The sequence below is a fragment of the Pyxicephalus adspersus genome, chromosome 3 (assembly GCF_032062135.1).
Source record: "Pyxicephalus adspersus chromosome 3, UCB_Pads_2.0, whole genome shotgun sequence".
NCBI classification, from domain to species: Eukaryota; Metazoa; Chordata; class Amphibia; order Anura; family Pyxicephalidae; genus Pyxicephalus; species Pyxicephalus adspersus.
In genome coordinates, this window is record NC_092860.1 from 97,241,995 (window position 1) to 97,261,741 (window position 19,747).

Below are 19,747 nucleotides of genomic sequence, written 5' to 3' on the forward strand. Positions count from 1 at the left end.
AACATTCAGTATCATGGCCAAAGAACATTTTATATAGTGGGTTCCTAAACATAATACTATTAATAAGACACCCCCAGGATGCCTCCCCTTGGGCATGCTTGACATCCTATACTCAGACTAGGTAGACCGGCTCTAACCCAAAACAAATAGGTCACCCAGTATTCCCAAACACTTAGGAGTACTCCTGACCCCTCGCTTAGTGCTTCTCAGCATATAACAGCATAACATTTCAGACTACAACCACTCAAAGATGGGCAAATCTGAATTATCTGTCCTTTATGTGCTAACACAGCACACCTTTAACACTAAAACTAGTGTTTTTAATCATAGAATCATCCACCAACTGTTAAAAAGCTGAGAAGATTCTGTGAAGAAAAGCTTAAAGACTGACCCAACAAGATAACCAGATGCATGTATTTATATACTGATCATTGATTTGTTGTTAAATATTGCTTTATTTATTGAGTTGAAAAGAACAAAAATCATAGAACTGTGTTTTTTTGGCCAGGGATGTCAAATATATTATTCAAAAACAAATGGTGATAACAATATATACATTTACATTTGGACAATCTACACAAAATAAATAATTATATTGAGCATGCCTTGTTACATTATATGAGATGGGAGTTAAAGGCCAATGTCTAGACAGATAATTCTCTGACTGATTTATTTCATCAATATATATGCTTTACTTCCTACCCATGTATGGTATGGGCGGAGTTGAAGTATATTTTCGGTTTCTACCTAACGCATTTCGCCCTTAGAGCTTCTTCAGGGGTATTGATGCAAAGCTAATGAAAAAGTTGATGTAAGAGAACTATGGTTAGATATGTCTACATGTATATAATTTAAATTAATATATATATGAGAGAATGTTCGTTTAAACTTACTTATACTCTATAGTGAGTGATGAACAAAATGAATAAATTAAATTGAATGATTCTCACTGATAATTGGTAGTCTGTTGAATAAAGAAATTATATAATAAAATGATTAAAGAAAAGGATCAAATATTAAATAATATAGGGGGTTGGTGTCTAATAATAATAATAATAATAATGTCAGATACAATAGTAGAAATAAATATATATGGATACTATATAAATGTGTTAAAATTGTCCACTTACTTAGAGAGTAAGCCTAATTTGATGAACGGAGAAATTGAGATATGAGAGCGCTGGAAGTTCTAATAGGGTGAAAAAAGACAGACACATTATTCATCATTAGGATTAGGTTGATGATGTTGCAAAGCACAACAAAATGTAGCTATGATATTTAAAATAAATTAAATCCTACTTGGTGATGCAGTATTCCTGAAGTTCCATAAGCTTCTTAGTAGAAGTTTTTATCAGAATGTGCGTGGAGATTATTTATTGAGCTGTATAATGGTATATGTGGCATGCAATGGGGAGGGGTCTAAATTTGTGAATGTGGATTAAGTTAGGAGCAGTTAGTTTTACCCTAGCGAACATGTTAATTAAAACTTTAGACTGTATGAATGTGCTCTATGGGCTTTAATGATACTGGGAGGAGGGCAGTGCACTTACTGAACACTGACCCCACTTAGCACTAATGAGATGTGACTGGTGAGAATTCATACATAGAGTCTTTAGGCTCCTTTCCCACTTGCTGTCAAATACCATGCAGCTAGCCTCTTCCAACCACCCCATTCAACTATTTTGCATTTTGTTTGGGACAACCACTTGCATTTGACAACCACTTTGCTGTACGTTTGAGTTTGGTTGAGGTGCAGTTCTCCCTACAGAGGAGCAAAAGCAACCAAGCAGACAGAAGCGACTTGTCAGTTTCAGTAACTGCTCTGCAATCCGTTGCAACAGTATGCAAACTCATGCACAAAATTCAGTGAAAGCATTTGGAACATGGTTAAGAATGTGGTGGAATGTTGCAGTCAACCCAAGTCTGAAATGGCCTTAGAAACGTGAGTTTGTGAGCACATTCCTGATCAAGAATGTGCTACAATACAACCAAAGGATTAGCAGATTACCAAGAAGCAGTGTGTTAGGGTAAGCAGCCTTGGTAACATTTAAAATGGGACAATCTTATATTATATTACATATTCAAGAAAAAATTGCAGAGATCAGAAAATCATACTTCTATAATATTCTCCTTCCTGTTTTGTGGTCTCTGAAAAAAAGGCTGCAGGGAATAATGATCAAAGAAATACCATCAGTGATCTGAACATTGGGTCTTGCTTTTGTTAGGAGACAACTAACTGGTAGTGGATAGGAATTCCAAGGAGAAAGGTTAATCTTTCTGTTATAAGAAAAACATTTGCAATTTCTTACAGGGGTACATTTTGTATAATAAACTTTTGTTGGCAGGATGAGACTGATCTTGAAGGTGTTAAGGATCTTACTAAAATAAATTGTGTGAATTTTTACTTCAGTTATACAATTATGTAAAAAAGCTAATTTTTGAATATTAATTGCATCTGAACATGAATGGTCACTTCATGGAGTGAACAGAGATGATTATTGTGGAGTATGAATGGCTTAACAATGTGGATAGCACTGTTACTAGGTCTATGTTCACATTTGGCACGTGTACCTGGATGTTCTTAGCAGTGAGGATATATTGTCATATCATGGATCATTTTAAAGCAAACTCAGGGGCATGGTAAGTACGCCAATGAAAAATACTTTTTTCAGCCTGTAACTTCTTGGGCACCAACTCATTAACCTCTCTCTTCCACTGCCTCTATCTTTTTTTTCCGGTTATCCACTGTCATGAGTGTTCATTGCCCCTTTTACAATAATTTCTGTAAATTAAAAGGGAGTACAGCCTTCATATGTAGAGGCTAGCTGTTTGTTTAGGAGGATTTTGGATACAAACATACAACATTTAAAGTAAACAATTATTGGTTAATTATAATTTGGAACCCAGGCAATCTGAGTGTTAAAATAGTTGCTGGTTCTCTTGTGTGTATGTAAACTTATTTAGTGATGAGAGTTCATAGCTATGTCACTGTCCAATGTTCCTTTCCATAGTCATAAAAAAATAACACATTTTTTAGGGGGTGGATTAACCTACTATTATTTTTTTGTAGGAGGAAACCGATGAAAACAAGAGGATACACACTCCATGCAGACAATGACCTTGCCAAGATGCAGGCCTGGAACCCCTATTTCTGTAAAGCTGGAGTGGTAGCCACTGTGCCATGTGCCACCAAGTGAACATCACTTCTTTAGATCAAGAATAGGTAACCCCTCCGTTTCCCTCTGGGGTATGAGATTTTAAATGAAGGAAAGTCTACAATTTAGTGTCTTCACTGGAATGGAAATTGAGGTAAAGTACTTCAAAGGGCACACCTGATCTGGTGACTTAAGCTGAGTACACACGTGCAATTATTGTTGGAAAGGATCTTTCACGTTCCATTCCTATGACTAGCACTGCACGATGCATGAACGGTGCTGTACATACAGCACCGTTCTGCTCTATGGAGAGGGGAGGGGGAGGTCGACGAAGTGGCACCCGCTGCGTGCTCTCCCCCTTCTTTTGCATTAGGAACGTCCGTCATCCATCTTCCATGGATCCGCCAGGACGGTCGTTCGGGCAATGGACGGCGGGCGCTGTACACATGCCAGATTCTTGTCCGATATCGGCCCTGAGCCAATTATCGGGCGAGAACCATTGGACGTGTGTACGTAGCCTAATGCTACAATACAGACATAAAATAATTATCACTGGAAACAATAATTAGTGATTGTTTCCAGCAACAGTAGAACAAACGTGCACTGTGCATTCTATTGTAAGTGGGAAGGGGTAAGAAGCCCTGCATTAGGAAGGAATAGTGGTTCTTCCTGTTGGTTTCTTGGTAATGTGGCAGGATAGATAAATACAAAATGTTGGAAGAGACGTTACAGTTTGTTCCATCTTATACCACTTTTTTTTAGACAGATGGGTCTGCTATCATAAATGCATTAGACATATACAATTATCAGATTACCATATTTTCTTGAATAGTGGTCCTTTAAGCTAAACCATGGTATAACTGTGCCTAAGCCACTTTGGGTAATAAGATTATAAAGTTATAAGTTTATAAAAGAGACTAGTATGAGTGCAGTCTTTATTTTTCTTTTCTTTTAAGTATAAACTAAAATTTTTTAGGACATATTTACATGTCATGTATCATTTGCAGTTCTACAATAAATATATTTAAATCAGAGTTTAATCACTCTTTTTAGCGCATATGTTACAGATGTAATGGCATGTATAAATGTAAAATATTTTAGCTGATCCGCTAAACTGAATTAAACATTTACAAACTAGTCTGTGTGAGGTAGGACTGCTTTATAGGATCCAGATGATAAAAGATCTGGTATTGGTACTTTGAGAGCTTTGGAGCCTGCCTGCCACCTCAAACAGAGTTCTTTAGAAAGTTTAATAATAAAAGATCTGGCAGTCTCTGCTCTGTAGCACAAACCCCCCCATCTCCTCTCCTGTCTCTGCCTCCTCCCTGGATTGCCCTGCAAAGTAATTCAGTGCTGGGGGAGGGAACCAAATGCTGAGAAGTGACTGGCAGAGCCTGTCTAAGAAAATACCCAGGAACACTATACCGCTTCTTATAGTCCATTTGCTTTTTGGCACTGAGCTTTCATTTAGCTTCCTACTCTTGAGGGGCTGGGAAAATGCGTGCTGGCTGAGAGACTGCTCACAACATCACTGAGACATTCTGGCTGTTAGTTGCCCTGAACTTAGCAGCAGGAAGAAAAAGAGGTGGGGAAGGAGGGCTTCACCTATACAAATAAATAAGCCCATTATGACATAACAAGTCTTGATGGTAGAGGGCTGGATCAGGATGAAGAACAGCCTGCACAGTGCCCCTGGCTCCAGCCACCTCTGCTCTCATTTATAAAGCAGGCACTACGCACTTTTCTATTGAAGCATGGCTAAAACACTTACAGGCTTACCAGAAGAGCAGAGCTGAAGTCAAAGGACAGAGCATCCCATGTACAGATTTCTTATTTACAGTATGTGTCTACAGTACAGTGGCCTTTAGATTCTGGTGACGATGGAAATACCTAAAACAGCGTAAGCTGGTACTACTTCCAGCTGTTAGTAATTGAATGAACAGCGAGGAGGCCCAGACAAGGGAAAGACGCAGAAGAAACAACTACTATTTAGGAGTCACCGCTACCTCTTGGACCCTTCCTTAACAAGTACCATTGTGCCAGGAAAAGGGTATTCTGCACTCTGGACTTGGCAATGGCAGCTGGGAGCATCACTACCCTCCCAACAGGGTCAGATGATGGAAGCGGCAGCCCATTTCCCCCAGGAAACTTCAAGGACCCAAAAAGACTCTATTGTAAGAATGGGGGCTTCTTCCTAAGGATCAATTCAGATGGAAAAGTGGATGGATCTCGAGAAAAGGGTGATTCGCATAGTAAGTGCATTAGAAATTGGCTTGGGGCATGACATTGGTGTGTTTATGTGCACTGTATAAGATACGATAGATAGATAGATAGATAGATAGATAGATAGATAGATAGATAGATAGATAGATAGATAGATAGATAATTTGTCTTCGCTGATTGGCAGTGGTCAGATACAGTAGCATCGTAAAGTGTTAAAATAACTTGGCTTTCTAAACCACTAGTAGTAAAAAGTGACACGTTTGAAAACTGAAGTTTGTTTGTTTTAATAACTAGTTATGAAAACATTCAGATCAAACCAATTATGACAAATCTGTGTCATCTGGCACAGCAAACATGCCGGCTGGTTAGTTTACAGAGGCCTGGCTGCCAACTACAGAGGATAAAATATTGCATTTGGTTTTTGTGTCAGCACTTTACTGTAAAAACAATCGTTCACCAGCAATCCTATGCTAACCTTAAAATAAGAGAAATTAATAAAGTATTGCCTTCCCACATTTATTATTACTATACAGCACCTGCCATTAGCTTTAAAAGACTCCTTGTATGCAGTGATTGATGCCTGTCTGTTCTGTCCATGTTGCTTTGCTCCAATACAAGAAATGGAGGTTGCGTCATACTCAGGACAAGCCTGGACACACTTCGGCAGAATGGAATTGATAATCACTGTACTGTAGTTTTTGCCTTTATTTCTGTATTTGAGCCCACACCTGCATATACCAAAGAGAATAGAAAATAAAATATGTATTAAACACAAAACAAGATGACTATACATGATAAAACTGAAAGACGAGTGGCACACCACCAACAGAGCATACTGACATAGGCCTAAAAGGCACCATGGCCTTGCGAAAGCATCCTGTTCACTTCTATAGTTATGGAATTTGGAAACTGGCACTTTCTGACCCTAGTTGCTCATATTTTAAATTTCGTTAAAAGTTATTTTGATAACTTGTGTTCTAGGTTGGTTAAATATTTTGAATATGTACCGACTTTTTATTATTTTGTCATTATATAGCCCTTTTTGGAAATCCTTTTGACCACAAAAATCATGAGACAAGAGAGCAGTTGTATGGTACTTGTGGGTCATTATTTCACACCCAGTTATGTGTGGTGCCTTTTCTTTCGTCTCTGTTAATACTTTTGTTACAAATTGTAATAATTTTGATAATACTTTGTGTAAAGAAAAATATTATATACAATATAGTAAAATATTAAACTATAGACAAACATCCTAAATAAGCCTAAATCAAGAAAGGAAAATGCATTTCTTGTATTAAAACCACATAGTGAACATATGAACATCCCCATAACTTCTAGGACTATTGACATAGGAAACCTTAATCATAGCCACAAGCATACCATCAAGGCAGCTGAACATTGTTATTCATTACTTTTGACATATTTAGTATCACATGAGGTCTACCAATTGCTAAAATTAAAAAAAATCAAGGCACAAATATTACCAGTGACTTAAATGAATCAGGTCCTTTGGTTGATCCTGTCTTGTAGAAATATCTAATGTATACCTGGTTTTGTGTTATATGTTTATAGAAGTTTTTCCTTGACATATGTTCTCAATATAAGGATTTATTTTCACTTTCCTACATATAATGAGGAATGGAGGAATTACATTAAAAGCTGGACCTACCCTAAAGGGTCTTGTGACCAAATGTATTAATGATATAAATAATAATATCAAGTAATATTGATATAATTCGGAAATAGCTGAGAAGTAATTTAAGGACTCAGAACAACCTGGATTTTTCTCTTCATAGTATTTAGTTTAACCCTATGAAAATTGTTGATTTATTAACTGAATCATTAACACACACAACAAATAACCCAGATCATTTTTTTTCTAATGAAAGTTAAAAACACTTGAAAAGCAACTCTCAATAACTCTCAATAAGATGCACAAAAGTCAGTCAATCTCATAAATATTTTCCGAAATGTTAAGTCTTTTTAAACTTAGAAGTCCTACAAGGAATAGTAAACACAGGGCACCTGCCTTGCAGATTATTAACCACACAAACCTCAAAGTACATCACCTGTGATCCTGTGAACACTCAGTTATTATGGCCTTAGCTTTACCCTTACATCTGAAGTTAAGCTCAATCCAGATGTCTCACTATACCATCTACTATTAACTACTGAGGGGCTGCTATTACATGGGGAATAGTAGGAGGATGTACGTTCAGTTATAGAAACAAGGCTGAACCCTGATGTCAGGGAAATAAAGGTCCTGGTAACAGATTATGTCCATGATCAGGGGATGCAGAGAACCAGATGTTTTTTTGTGGATAAATAATGATAGGAAATGGCAAGCCCTTCATGCTGCCTGCTCTTAGGCTGAACTTCATAGGGGCATGTGTAACAAGGATTGATATTTTAATTTATACTATCCATACATGGTGGCTGGATATGCAGAAACTAGCCAATTATGTAACATTAGGTAAATTAAAATGTATGGGTTGTAATACCCTGTATAACAGGCATTTCATTGTCTGTTGTATGAAAAACAATTAGTATGGTTTTTCAGCTGATTTGAAAGCCTTTTACTGTGTTTAAAGCCACATAACAAACCCCATAGTAAAATGCAGTATAGCACTTTGGTCCTTAGATGTGGTGGCTGCATTTATTTTCATTATTTTTGAGGCATTTTTCTTTATTTTCACCTAGTAATCCTTGCTAAGGGGGTGGCTAAATTTACTAACTCTAATATATCTATGGAAGGAGCCATGATGGACTTGAACCATACAAAAAGTGCTATTCTGCACACAATCTCAGGGAACCAGTAGTGGGTACATGGTGGCAATGTATCGATAGTAGTCAAAACAGCTAGCACACCAAAGTCCGGTCAATGGAATGGTGTCCTTTACTTAGTTAGGACCTAACTTAGTTAGTTGGGACACCACTGTTTTTTTAAGTACTTAACATTACCTTACTTTACTTTTCCATGTACCCTACAAATAAGTCTTATGTTTGGCATTATTTTAACCCTGAACTGATATGAGACATTATTCTATTATTATAATGGTGTTTCTAGATATCATGTATTTGTATATATATGTATCTCTATATGTTTGTTTTTTCTGGTGACTTCTCATTTGGCCTGTCTGTGAATGTGTGTCTTCAAAATGTCATGTTATACGATAGATTATCCAGAAACTTGTAGTTTGCCTGAAATTTGGTGCTCTGCTTCTCTTGATTTCTACTTTCACATCTACCTTTATCTCCATTACATCGGAGATGTGGAGATTAGTAGCCTTCAGAATGAAGATAAGATTTTTTTTTCTTTTACTGCAGTTTAGAGAGTGACCAGAACACTGTATTTCTGGCTAGATAGTAGGCATTTTGTGTACTTCCTGAAAATGTTCTTAAAATAAAATAAAGCCTAAAATAAAAACTAATGCAGCCACCATGCTAAGAGCTAACAGTTTGTATATACCAAATTTGGCAAGCCAAGTGTATGATTAATTATTACAGCTGGCAATGCAAGCTGTTTGTGCGGTGTGTTCTGCTACCATTTAGCATATGTCTTGTTTGTCCGGAAATACAGTATGTGTTAGTATACAACTAACAAATCTCTACTAATATTTTAAACAATGTAAAGCTAAACTCCAACCAGATCAAAAAAATAGTTATTAATTGATCTGACCTGACAGATCCATGAATGACTGATGGTGAATGATCGCATACAAGTGAAGGGAGGAGAGCACAGCGGGGTGCTGCTTGCTCATACTCTGCCCTCCCCTCTTCACAGACCAGAACAGCGCTGTGTGTACAGCACTCATTCATCTTTTACATTTTGTACAATAATTGAACGTGTGTATGAAGCCTAACTGTGCAATTTGGTTCAGATGACTATAGTTATGTAAAGAAAAATGCAACCATGCTATGGTTTTGCAAGTGATATCAAAAAATTATAAATTATAAATTAGAATATGTTACAGGACACTCTATAAAAATCATTAAAAAACCTAGCATAAAAACATTTCAGAAAGAGCCAAAATTGTGCTTGGCTAGAACTGGTTTGGAACTGTAAATTGTAAACAATGTGGAGTGCAAATGATAACCTGAAAGTGACAGTGCCAAGTTGGGTTGCAAGAAGATCCATCATAATGAGGATTTTACTGCTATCAAGAGCAACATTAGAAAGATTTACCTTTATTTTCTGTCATTCTGACAGAGAGGAATGGCAGAACATTTACAATACAAACAGAAACAGCTGGCTCCAGCCTTTCACTACCAAAGAAATACACATTTGTGTTTCTGTTGCAGTCTCCCTCATTTCCTACCTGGATTACAAAAGCTGTAGTATATTTTAGGAACTTGCATGGCACATGCCAATATCAAAAGATAAACTCCTGTACTGTGCTGTAGCATACTCCCACAAGATTTAGGATACCCAGAGGGATTTTTCCAGCAGATCTTCGAGGATCTTGTGAAGCACTGTACATGGCTTGGCCCTGTTTGGTCCAAAGTTTATCTGTGTAAATAAGAACGTACATTTTAAAAATGACATGATTTCTTTAACATTTTCATGATCAGAATTTGGTGGCTGTAAAGGTAAATCTTGTGATAAAAAAGTATTTATGTAAATGTAAAAATTTGCATTACACCTAATTCTATATTGTTTTATAAGTGGGTTTGTTCTTGTTGAAGCTCAGTTTGTAATATCAGGAACAAGATATTCCTAAACAAAGTCAGGGTGAAAAAAAAGTGAATGGTTTAGTGAACATGGACCTGAGAATAGAGCATTCATTCTTCCTGCTGCTGCTCACATATTCTGACAGGAAACTACTAAACAAACAGGTCTTCAGGTTAGTATTACTACTACAGGTTACAGTACTACTGTAGAGGGCCTCAGTCCTGAAGGATTCATTCAAAATTTCTTCAAATAAGTAAACAGGCGAATATGGCTTTTGCAGGAGGGATGCTATGTCAAGAGCTGGAATGTCCAAGAGAATAATTCAATACCCATTTTATCAATTCATTATAACTATGGTAAAATTATAATAATTAAAGTAATTCATCCAACCTCCTGTAGGAGAAGACGCAACAAGTTTGATTTATTAAAGGCTTCCAAAACTAGGTTGAATTTCTTAAAATCAAACCAGATCAGTTCCAGGTTTGCTGGATCACCCAGTCTATCTTCTCCAGTCTTAGAGAGCTTTCCTAAATCAGGCCCAATGTTCATGAGTCCCCACTGAACTAATGGACTCCAGTCTGTATGGCTCCCCTGCATGTGGTCAAGAAGTTTACTTTCAAGACACCTACAGTCATTGTAGGTGTCATTGTCATTCTAAATTAGGCAAATAAAAGGCCTAGAGTTGACTGGGGGGTGGGGGGGTGCGCTTGTATGTGGAAGGTTTTGCTGTGAACAGACAACATGCGGTCAAAGGAACTCTCCATGCAGGTGAAACAAGCTATCATTAGGCTGAAAAAAAAAAAAAACATCCAAGAAATTGCTACAATATTAGGAGTGGCAAAAACATGGCGGAGGCAGTGTGATGGCTTGGGCGTACATGGCTGGGACACTAGTGTTTATCGATGATGTGACACAGAAGCAGCCGAATGAATTCTGAGGTGTTCAGAGACATACTGTCTGCTCAAATCCAGCTAAATGCAGTCACATTGATTGGGAGGCGTTTCATAATACAGATGGACAATGACCCAAAACATACAGCCCAAGCAACCCAGCTGTCATTGCCAGCTAAGGGTTTTCAACCAAGTATTAGAAATGAACATTTTATTTTCAGCTTTTTCATTTGTCCAATTACTTTTGAGCCCCTGAAATGAAGTAATTGTGTTACAAAAAAGGCTTTAGTTCCTCACATTTTTATGCAATCTTTTTGTTCAACCCACTGAATAAAAACTGAAAGTTTGCAGTTCAACTGCATCTGAGTTGTTTCATTTAAAATTAATTGTGGTAAGGTACAGAACCAAAATTAGAAAAAGTTGTCTCAGGTTGTAGGGCTTCCCTGTGGCACATTATTGGGTATTTCCATTATTTTGATTGCTTGATATCACTGTAAAACATTGGACAGGGAGCAGTCTAATCTTCAGAAAATAAATTAAATATTTATGGTCCTAACTGTACGCCATGTAGGCTTTAACAGCAATTCATACTTTTGAATTACTCAAACATTTGTCATGCATTCCTAAAAAAATGTATTGTTACATGGAAATGTATAGGCAAGTTTAAATCCCTTGTGACTCTCCAAATGGGAAAATTGTAATTTTTGCCAAGCTTTATGTGATATACTACATGACTTCCAGAACTCCCGATTTTACTTGGAAGTTTCATAACAGTGTTTATGTCTGATGACATGTCCTGTCAAACTACTAACACTTAGTAACCCATAACTGTGTAACATTTCCTATTAAATATACTTTAAAGGAAGTGTTACCTTAGACTTGCTAAGGTGACCTTTTCCCCAAATAAATTCATATTCTGGAAAATGTTGAAATCCTTAAATTTAAATTTGATAGGCCCATTCCATTTCCAGAAATGAGCTCATGTTGCTGATGCTAAGATTTAGCCTTCTGCAATACTTGTTCTCATAATTCACATTAAAGGTACTTTAGTGTACAGTATATATATATATATATATATATATATATATATATATATAGGTGTGTGATTCATGTTTTGGATCCAAAGAACATTTCTCATTAAATCTAAGGGCATACAAAGTAGAGAGCCACTATCTGACTCAAGGTATGTAGGCAAATGGGACACCCCTGCCACTCTGTTGCCACCTATTTTGTAGACCAAAAGTACAAATTGTTTTCCGTAGAAAAAAACAATGAACAACAATGATTGGGTAAAGCAGCAAGTGCTTTTTCACAACTAAAAAACAAACTGAATATTTTAATAGCACTTTTTATTAGGGAAATAATACATTTTATGTATATAAATAAATACTACCAAAAATGAGCGACAACTAAAGAGGGGCAGTTCCTCCAAATCTGGGACAGTTGGGATGTACAGGTATGTGTTCCTGCTTGGGATATCCTTTGTTTTTATGATGACCAATTTCACTGGAACAGAAAGTACATCCAAATGTTCATAACTGTAGGAGAAGGGAATTATGTCATCTGAGACATTGGTTCCAATCGGTCTAAAAGGAGATTTCCCCTTGTTTAGAATTTTTTTGGGTACAAAAAGTAAGGGAAATTAATTAAAGCTCTCCATGCCCGGAGAGGATACACTTTTATTTGTGAAGCTTGGTGATTCAGCAAACCTGGAATGGATCTGGTGCAGGATTGAAAACATTTGCTAACAGAACGTTTGCTAAGAAATCCATTCCATGTTTGCTGGATCACCCAGCATCACTGATGAAAGTGTATCTTCTCCAGCATTGGAAAGCTTTAACAAATCAGACCTAATGTCTTTACGATTACATAAACTTAACCTATTTCATGGAGGAGAATAATTTTGTAAAGTCTGTGTTTTATAATTTAGCTCCAGCTATGTGGGATCAAGGTTACAGATCGAGGTTACAGTGTCTGGTTACGCAAAGGAAGAAAAAATAGGGAAACTAAGACAGGAGATAACCTCTACTCATTTTACCACTTTAACCAATTGTGTGCCATTTTAAAAGGGCAGACAAACAGCAATTGTTTGTCCAAGTGCCATTTCAAATTTAGCTCCTGTCTGTTCTGGACACTTCTGGTGCTGGAACTACCAGCTGTCAGTGATAGCAAGGGGTCCAGTGCTAATCCCATTTTGTTATCACTGGAAGGAATGTGAAGTCATGAGGGTCATAAACACAGCACTTCCTCCCAGTAAGGAGTCTTAAAAAGAAATGAGGTGTGCTCATTTACTTTATCTCATTTACTGTAGCATCCATTGCACATTGCAAGAAACCTTCAGTGTGGGATAAAATTAAAATAACCAATTTCAGTACAGAAGAGAAGCCTTGACAACTCTTCAAGACCGAAGGTTAGGCTGGAGTTCGGCTTTGAAGCTCCAAATAAAAGAAAATTGAAAATCATTTCTGAAATTACATCAACATGTTAAAGCTTATATTTTAATTATTTAGTATAGGTATGTTTTAACTATGCTTACCCTACATAATTAGTTACGCAGTTTCTACATTTTAGAATTTTTCCATTCAATGCAAATGGTTAAAAACTTAATGCTGTAGTTTTGCACTTTTGAGTAAGCTTAAAAAGAGAATTAATCTTCCATTTCATGGAAATATGTAATATGACAGTCCATTGACGTTTGTTTAATGGATTTTACATTGTTCCAGGTTTTGATTAACTGGGAAATACTAGCAATTCCATCTGGAAAGTTTTGATAATGTCTGCATGCATAATCTCAAAGGTTTTGAGTTTCTGTTTTTCTCTATATATACATCACTTTTAAACTTTAGAATAGGAAACTACTTAGAAATCCTTTAGCTAACCTCTCCCTATAGCTCAGCTACATTTTTTATGCTCAAAATGAACTAGCCCATGCAATGGATGAATGGGGTTCGTGGTTAAAGTGTTGGCCTTAAATACACAATTTTGTGGGTTTGTATTCAGCGTGAGCCACTTAACCATCCTGTGATGTTGGGCAAATCATTTTCCCACTCTCTTCCTCGGCTTACCCACCTGCACTTGAGAATTAAAAACTGTTTTCTTAAGGCCTTCTGGGATTTTACCATGCAGAGCAAAATATGCAGCTGTGTAAATGCCACATAAGGACAAGAGGTCAGCCAAATGTACATACGTTTATGAATTTTTCATTCTTTGGTAACTGTAGGAAGAACCGATAATATTTGTTGTTATCATGCTACAATTTATTTATTTTGGAATTATTCCCAGATGAATGCAATGAGGGGTCATATCAGTATTTTGTTTATTGCAGCTTAAGCAGACAAGTACTAATACCTAACATTTTATAGCATTAAAAGATAGCTGCCGTTTTAGTATAGCTATCTTGTAAAAGCACAATCAACCCCAGCAAACCCACCAAGGTCAAAATTGACTGTCCTAAAATATCACTGCTGTGTACCATCAGTGCATATTGTTATCATCTAAACTTTTCTGCAAAAATCTCTATTCATCTCTATCACCATCGTAATGCAGAAAAAAAGCATAGTCAGGGCATTGTCCAGTAACTACCACAGGCACAATGAAGACCTATGTGGAGCAGGGATAAATGGGAATGAAAAGAAAAAAAGGGGTACTTGATCGGGGGATGGGCTAAATATATATAAAGCCCGGTCCTGGGACTATCAGAGGAACACACTTAAGTTAAAATATACAGTCCAGAACCCATGTTAGCCTGTTGGCTGTACAATGACTGATTAGTATCTGAAATATGTGCAGAGACTCTGAGATTTCTGTTTTGCCCTGACTTGCCCCTTAATTGTAATTCTAAACTTTTTAAATGTAAATGTAAATAGGGGGCCAAATATAACCTTTTAAATATGATAAAGCCTAAATATTTTAGATCATTGCATGAGCCAAATTGTGATTACCTTTAATAACTGAAAACTACTAGATAATATTTAGGAAAATGTTCAACCTTTCATTGGAATAAAATGTTCATACCTCTGGTTACAGAATAACAAATGGCTTGGAGAATACCAGTACCTTTCATGTATCATTAAACTAACCATTCTCTGCAATTCTAATCCTTGTTTTACAGTTAGCATATATGAAGTCAAGACTGATTGATTTTTTTATATTCTTTTTTCAAATTGTATTTTTATTTTATGAAAAGAATTGCAAAACAGAACCACATTCAGATATTAAAATATGTACCGGTAATTGACCTTTAGCATTGCCTAAAACAGGGCTCTTCATGAACAAGAAATACATAATAGGAGTCTAGCTAAAACAATGCAATACCTTAAGGGGAATGTAGTAGCCAAAGACATTCTTAGAATATACAAATCTAAGATACGTCAATGGAAAGTTTATATTACTTCTCCCAGGATTTTTAAGCAGATGGGGTAGAGGGAGAACAAAAAGCAAAAGGAACTGAATAGAAAGGTTGAGAAAAAAAGACAAAGAGAAGATCCCAGATGCCAGAAGTTACCATGGAGACAAAGGAGTTATCCCAAACCTCACAGATTTTATTGAAGTTGTCTAATAAATAGGCTGGAGAAGGGCTGAAAGATATTCTTTATTGTACTATCATTAATAGTTAGGAAAAGATGATTTCTGTATGGATACTGTAAGTGTGCAGGCTGCCATAAGCATAATGGAGGAAAGTTTATGTACCAGAGGAAACAGGTTTGAAATTAAGACTAACAAATGAGTGAGAGGGTTTTATAATGTGATATGGTAATGTGTTGCATCCCTAGTAAAGAGAATACCTTTTGCTCAATAGTTTTGTATAGGAGTACAATGCCAGAAGATATGTTTCAGCATACCTCTGTGAACACCACAGCAGCAATATCAAGCATTAGTGCTAGGACAGGGACAAAGAACCACCAGATTATATTGTCATCAACTAAACCTTTCTGCAAAAATCTCTATTCATCTCTGTCAACCATGGAAGTAATACTTTATATATATATTCTTTGAAGGTGGTACAAATAGAGCTTATATGAGCATTTTGAATCTTTTTTCATATTTCTAATAGTCAATGGGTCTTTTCGACAGTTAATAAAATGTAAACAGATGTTTTGTTTTATACTTTCACAAAATTCTGTACTTTAATCTCAATCTTGAATCTAATACGAGTTAGTTACCTGTGCTCAGCCCTTGTGGATGTAGTGGCTGAAAGAAAACATTGTAAGGCCTATAGCAGGAATTAAAGCCTTTCCCAGACAGCGTTCTGCTTCCAAAAACTCATCTAGACATTACACACGGTAACTTTCCATCTAGCAGCAAACCTGTTACCATTATCAATTGGAGATGCATTGTAATGTATAGTTTGTCAGCAGTTTTATAAATCATATCAACTATAGCATTTCTGCTACCTACTGCACTAAAATGTACACACACTTACCACTAACCAGAGATTTTGTTGAACTCTCTTGCACAGAAAAAAGGCTTTAGGTATTCTACAACTTAAAGAGGAAGTAAACTGAAAAATGCCCAAAACAAAAAAATACCCTTACCTTCAATCCCACAGCAAAGTCGATCGGTTCAGAGGTGCTTTCCATCAGGGGCCGGCATTGTCCCGGTATCAATGTCCGAGCCAGCACATCGGGCGCCGCTATCTTCGCCTCTTCTTCTGGGTTCTTCTTCCTATGTCACCCGACCCAGACGCAAGATCGGGTAACGTAGGTTGGAAAAAAACCAACTGCCCATGCGTGAGATCAGCAATTTTTTTCCTATATCACAGAAAGCACCCAAGAGCCTCCTGGGATCTGTGAAAAAGGGTTTCCGGGAGCCTTTGCACTCCCATTCATTCTCAAACGCCTAGGGTGTTGCACTTAAAAAAAAAATACAAACAACCAGAGGTTTTACTTAACATAAAAGGGTTGTGTAGTGAAATTTCTGAGTTTAGGTACACTTTAACTATTATCAGCTATAACTAATTGAACATTTCTGGCAAAGAAAACCTCAGTTAGGTAATGTTGCTGTTCAATTGTGGGTTCACATTATTACTCCTGAGGTCTAATGACTCAACACTTCTTTTTTCATATAGGTAATTTTTTCCATCCTTCTTCTTTGTGTCTTTACTTTCTAAAGCGGAACAACACTTTATAAGGCTCCTCACAAGGATGCTGAAGCACACACATTATTAGTGGTTTCCTCTGGCTGGTTACTGCCTAGAGGTGTGGGGGCAGGATCTGCATCACACAATTACAAGCCTTGGAACCAAATGAAAAACAATACTACCACAGCATGCTGCATTAGGGAGAATTACTCATACAAGTCGTTAACCCCTGGAAAGATGAAGAAACTACTCCTAATTGTTCCCTGTTGTGCCTTCCTTGCCATGCTATACTGAAGCAAAGGAAATGGCATGAGACAAAAGTTATATTTGTATTTACCATACATTTTTTACTCTGTAACTAAATGGATTAGGCTTCCAAGATGTTATCCTCCCTAGCCTCCAGCTAATATCTTTGTAGGACAGGGAACATGTTCCCTTTGATAAGCATCTTCACTATACAGTTGTAAATATTTTGTTTTTCCTAATTGGCTAATTAATTATTATCATTAAAACAGATTGTGGGGCCAAACCAGCAAAACTTTGATGTCCCCCTTTGTTGCCCCTCCATCCTGGTGACCCCAGTTGCTTTGGAACTAGTCCCCCAAGAACTATTTAACATGTGCAGCCACTATGATCCCCCCTTTACCACATGCACAGTAGCACATCAGCAGTGGGTTTAAAATATATTGCATCCTCTAGGATACGATCCTCCTTCTGTGCTACTGCCTGAACCAAACATGGAGTCACACCACTAGCCACGCAGAACACAGTGTTTCCCCACCAGACTTCCACCCTCATTCTCCAGGGTGGCTCATGGAAGAGGAGGACCTGATGCTAGAATAATATACTTTTAATCTATCACTGTGCTACTGTTACAGCTCTTTTCATCCATCTCCCTCCAGTAAACCCACGGTGGTTGCCTTGATTGCCACCTGCCCTGACCACATCCTGTTCTCTAACTCTACGATGACTTGCTGTGTTCCAGACTTTTTGCCATTCCTACATGGTAGCTGTCAGATCCCTGTTACTTCTGATGGGAAGAGCCTGGGGGCCCCAACCTGGTTACACAGCAAAGCACTTTGGTGGCCACTAGGGTTACTGGCCCATCACCCTTTGTGGGGTACTCTGGTGAAGAACTGGACTCTGTGGCTTAGGTAGTGTCCTATTATCTGCCAGGGGCTGACCTGTACCAGCTATTTTGCATGGGAGAAGTACTAGGGGAGCAGCAGCTACCAGGGAGGTTCCAGAAAGTTGGTTCATGTTGAAGGGATAATAAGAATTAGGGTTTCCGGCCCATCCCTTGGTCCCCTTGCAGTGCCAAGGGATGCTCCCATACCACTACAAGGTTACTTACAAAGAAAGACCAGCCCTGATGCACTGTGCTTTTCTGTCTGGTAGTCTATGTCTTCAAACAATTCTCACACTCAGTGCTGTAGATATTTCACCTACATAATCATCATCAAGCCAATAAGTCTTTTATGCCATTTATTTTCTTTTACACTTATGTTTGAAAATAGCTAGCACAATACTTAATGATTATGGTTAAAATGTTATTTACACTCTGACACTTCTAGTAGTGCATATTTTGTACTACTATGTAGTAGTCTATGCATCAAAAGACAGATAACTTAGAAGGAAAGTGGGACAGAAGAATTTGATTCCAAACATGTGACCTTTGGGGTATATTGCAATATATATTGAACACAACACAGCAAGCTATCCCAATATCTGTGTCTTTACTCACAGAAGGAACTTGTAAAAAAGTTGTTCCTGTGTTATTAAGCAATTTAAGTTTTTTGTTTACAGTGATTTGTAACTGTATGCAAAAGTAAAAGTTATGTTTCTTTAAATGGAATATTTAAATATCACAAGTTTTTAGAGAAACCAAAGTTAGGATAATAATCTCTTACCATAGGAGCATAGCACTGTTCTATTACCTAAACATTTTGTTTTTGTGTAGTAATAAGACTTATGCTGTTCTATTTGAATCTCCAAGAGCTTTATTTATAAAACAGCAATCAGACATTTCCTTAAACATTCCCTCATGGGAATCAAACATTGCCATTGTAACACATGGACCTGGAAGATTCCCAGGAGGGAATGTCTGATTCCTTGTTTTATAACTAGAGCCCCAAATGTTTGGGTGTCCCTTTTCTGTCACTAACTAACTGATTTTTTTGTTTACTGTGTAGTGTGTTTGAATTTGCAAATTGTGGTTAATATTTGCATAGTATTAAGGCCCGGATTTTTAACTTAAAGGTATTCTGATTCTGCAAAACTGAGGACTCTGTGGATATACAGCTAGCCACTTTATAAGATAAAAAGAAACCACAAATTCATTTTAATGTAGGGGGTGGCTGTGGTTTGGCAAGCATAAAGGAGAAAAAGGTGTTCTAAGCTTGGTGCTAGCTTGTAATTGAAGAACCATGATAGTGTTGCAGCATTTATGTAATTGGTCATCTGACGTTATATGTTTTTTTTGTTTTTTTATTTATTTCTGCAGTTAAATTGCAACTTCAAGCAGAAGAGAGAGGTGTTGTTTCAATCAAGGGAATCAGTGCAAATCGCTATCTTGCCATGAAGGAAGATGGCAGGTTAATGGCATTAGTGAGTATTTTATTAACGTATTATGTGTACTGATTGTGATTGTACTAAATATACATACATCATAAAGACTTTGTACCAGAATACAAATAATAAAATGGGCAACATTTACCACCTTATGTGT

The 19,747-nt window shown here is 37.1% G+C and overlaps 1 protein-coding gene across 1 annotated transcript in view; it reads left to right on the forward strand.

Annotated features, from left to right (window-relative positions):
* The first annotated feature begins 3,268 nt into the window (after positions 1-3,268).
* FGF2 (fibroblast growth factor 2) overlaps positions 3,269-19,747 on the forward strand; it is a 38,222-nt gene continuing 21,743 nt past the window's right edge. Inside the window, exons 1-2 of the mRNA XM_072405796.1 lie at positions 3,269-5,407; positions 19,523-19,626. Of these exons, the coding sequence (XP_072261897.1) occupies positions 5,230-5,407; positions 19,523-19,626 (282 nt within the window). The 5' untranslated portion in view covers positions 3,269-5,229. The remainder of the gene's footprint in view (positions 5,408-19,522; positions 19,627-19,747) is intronic.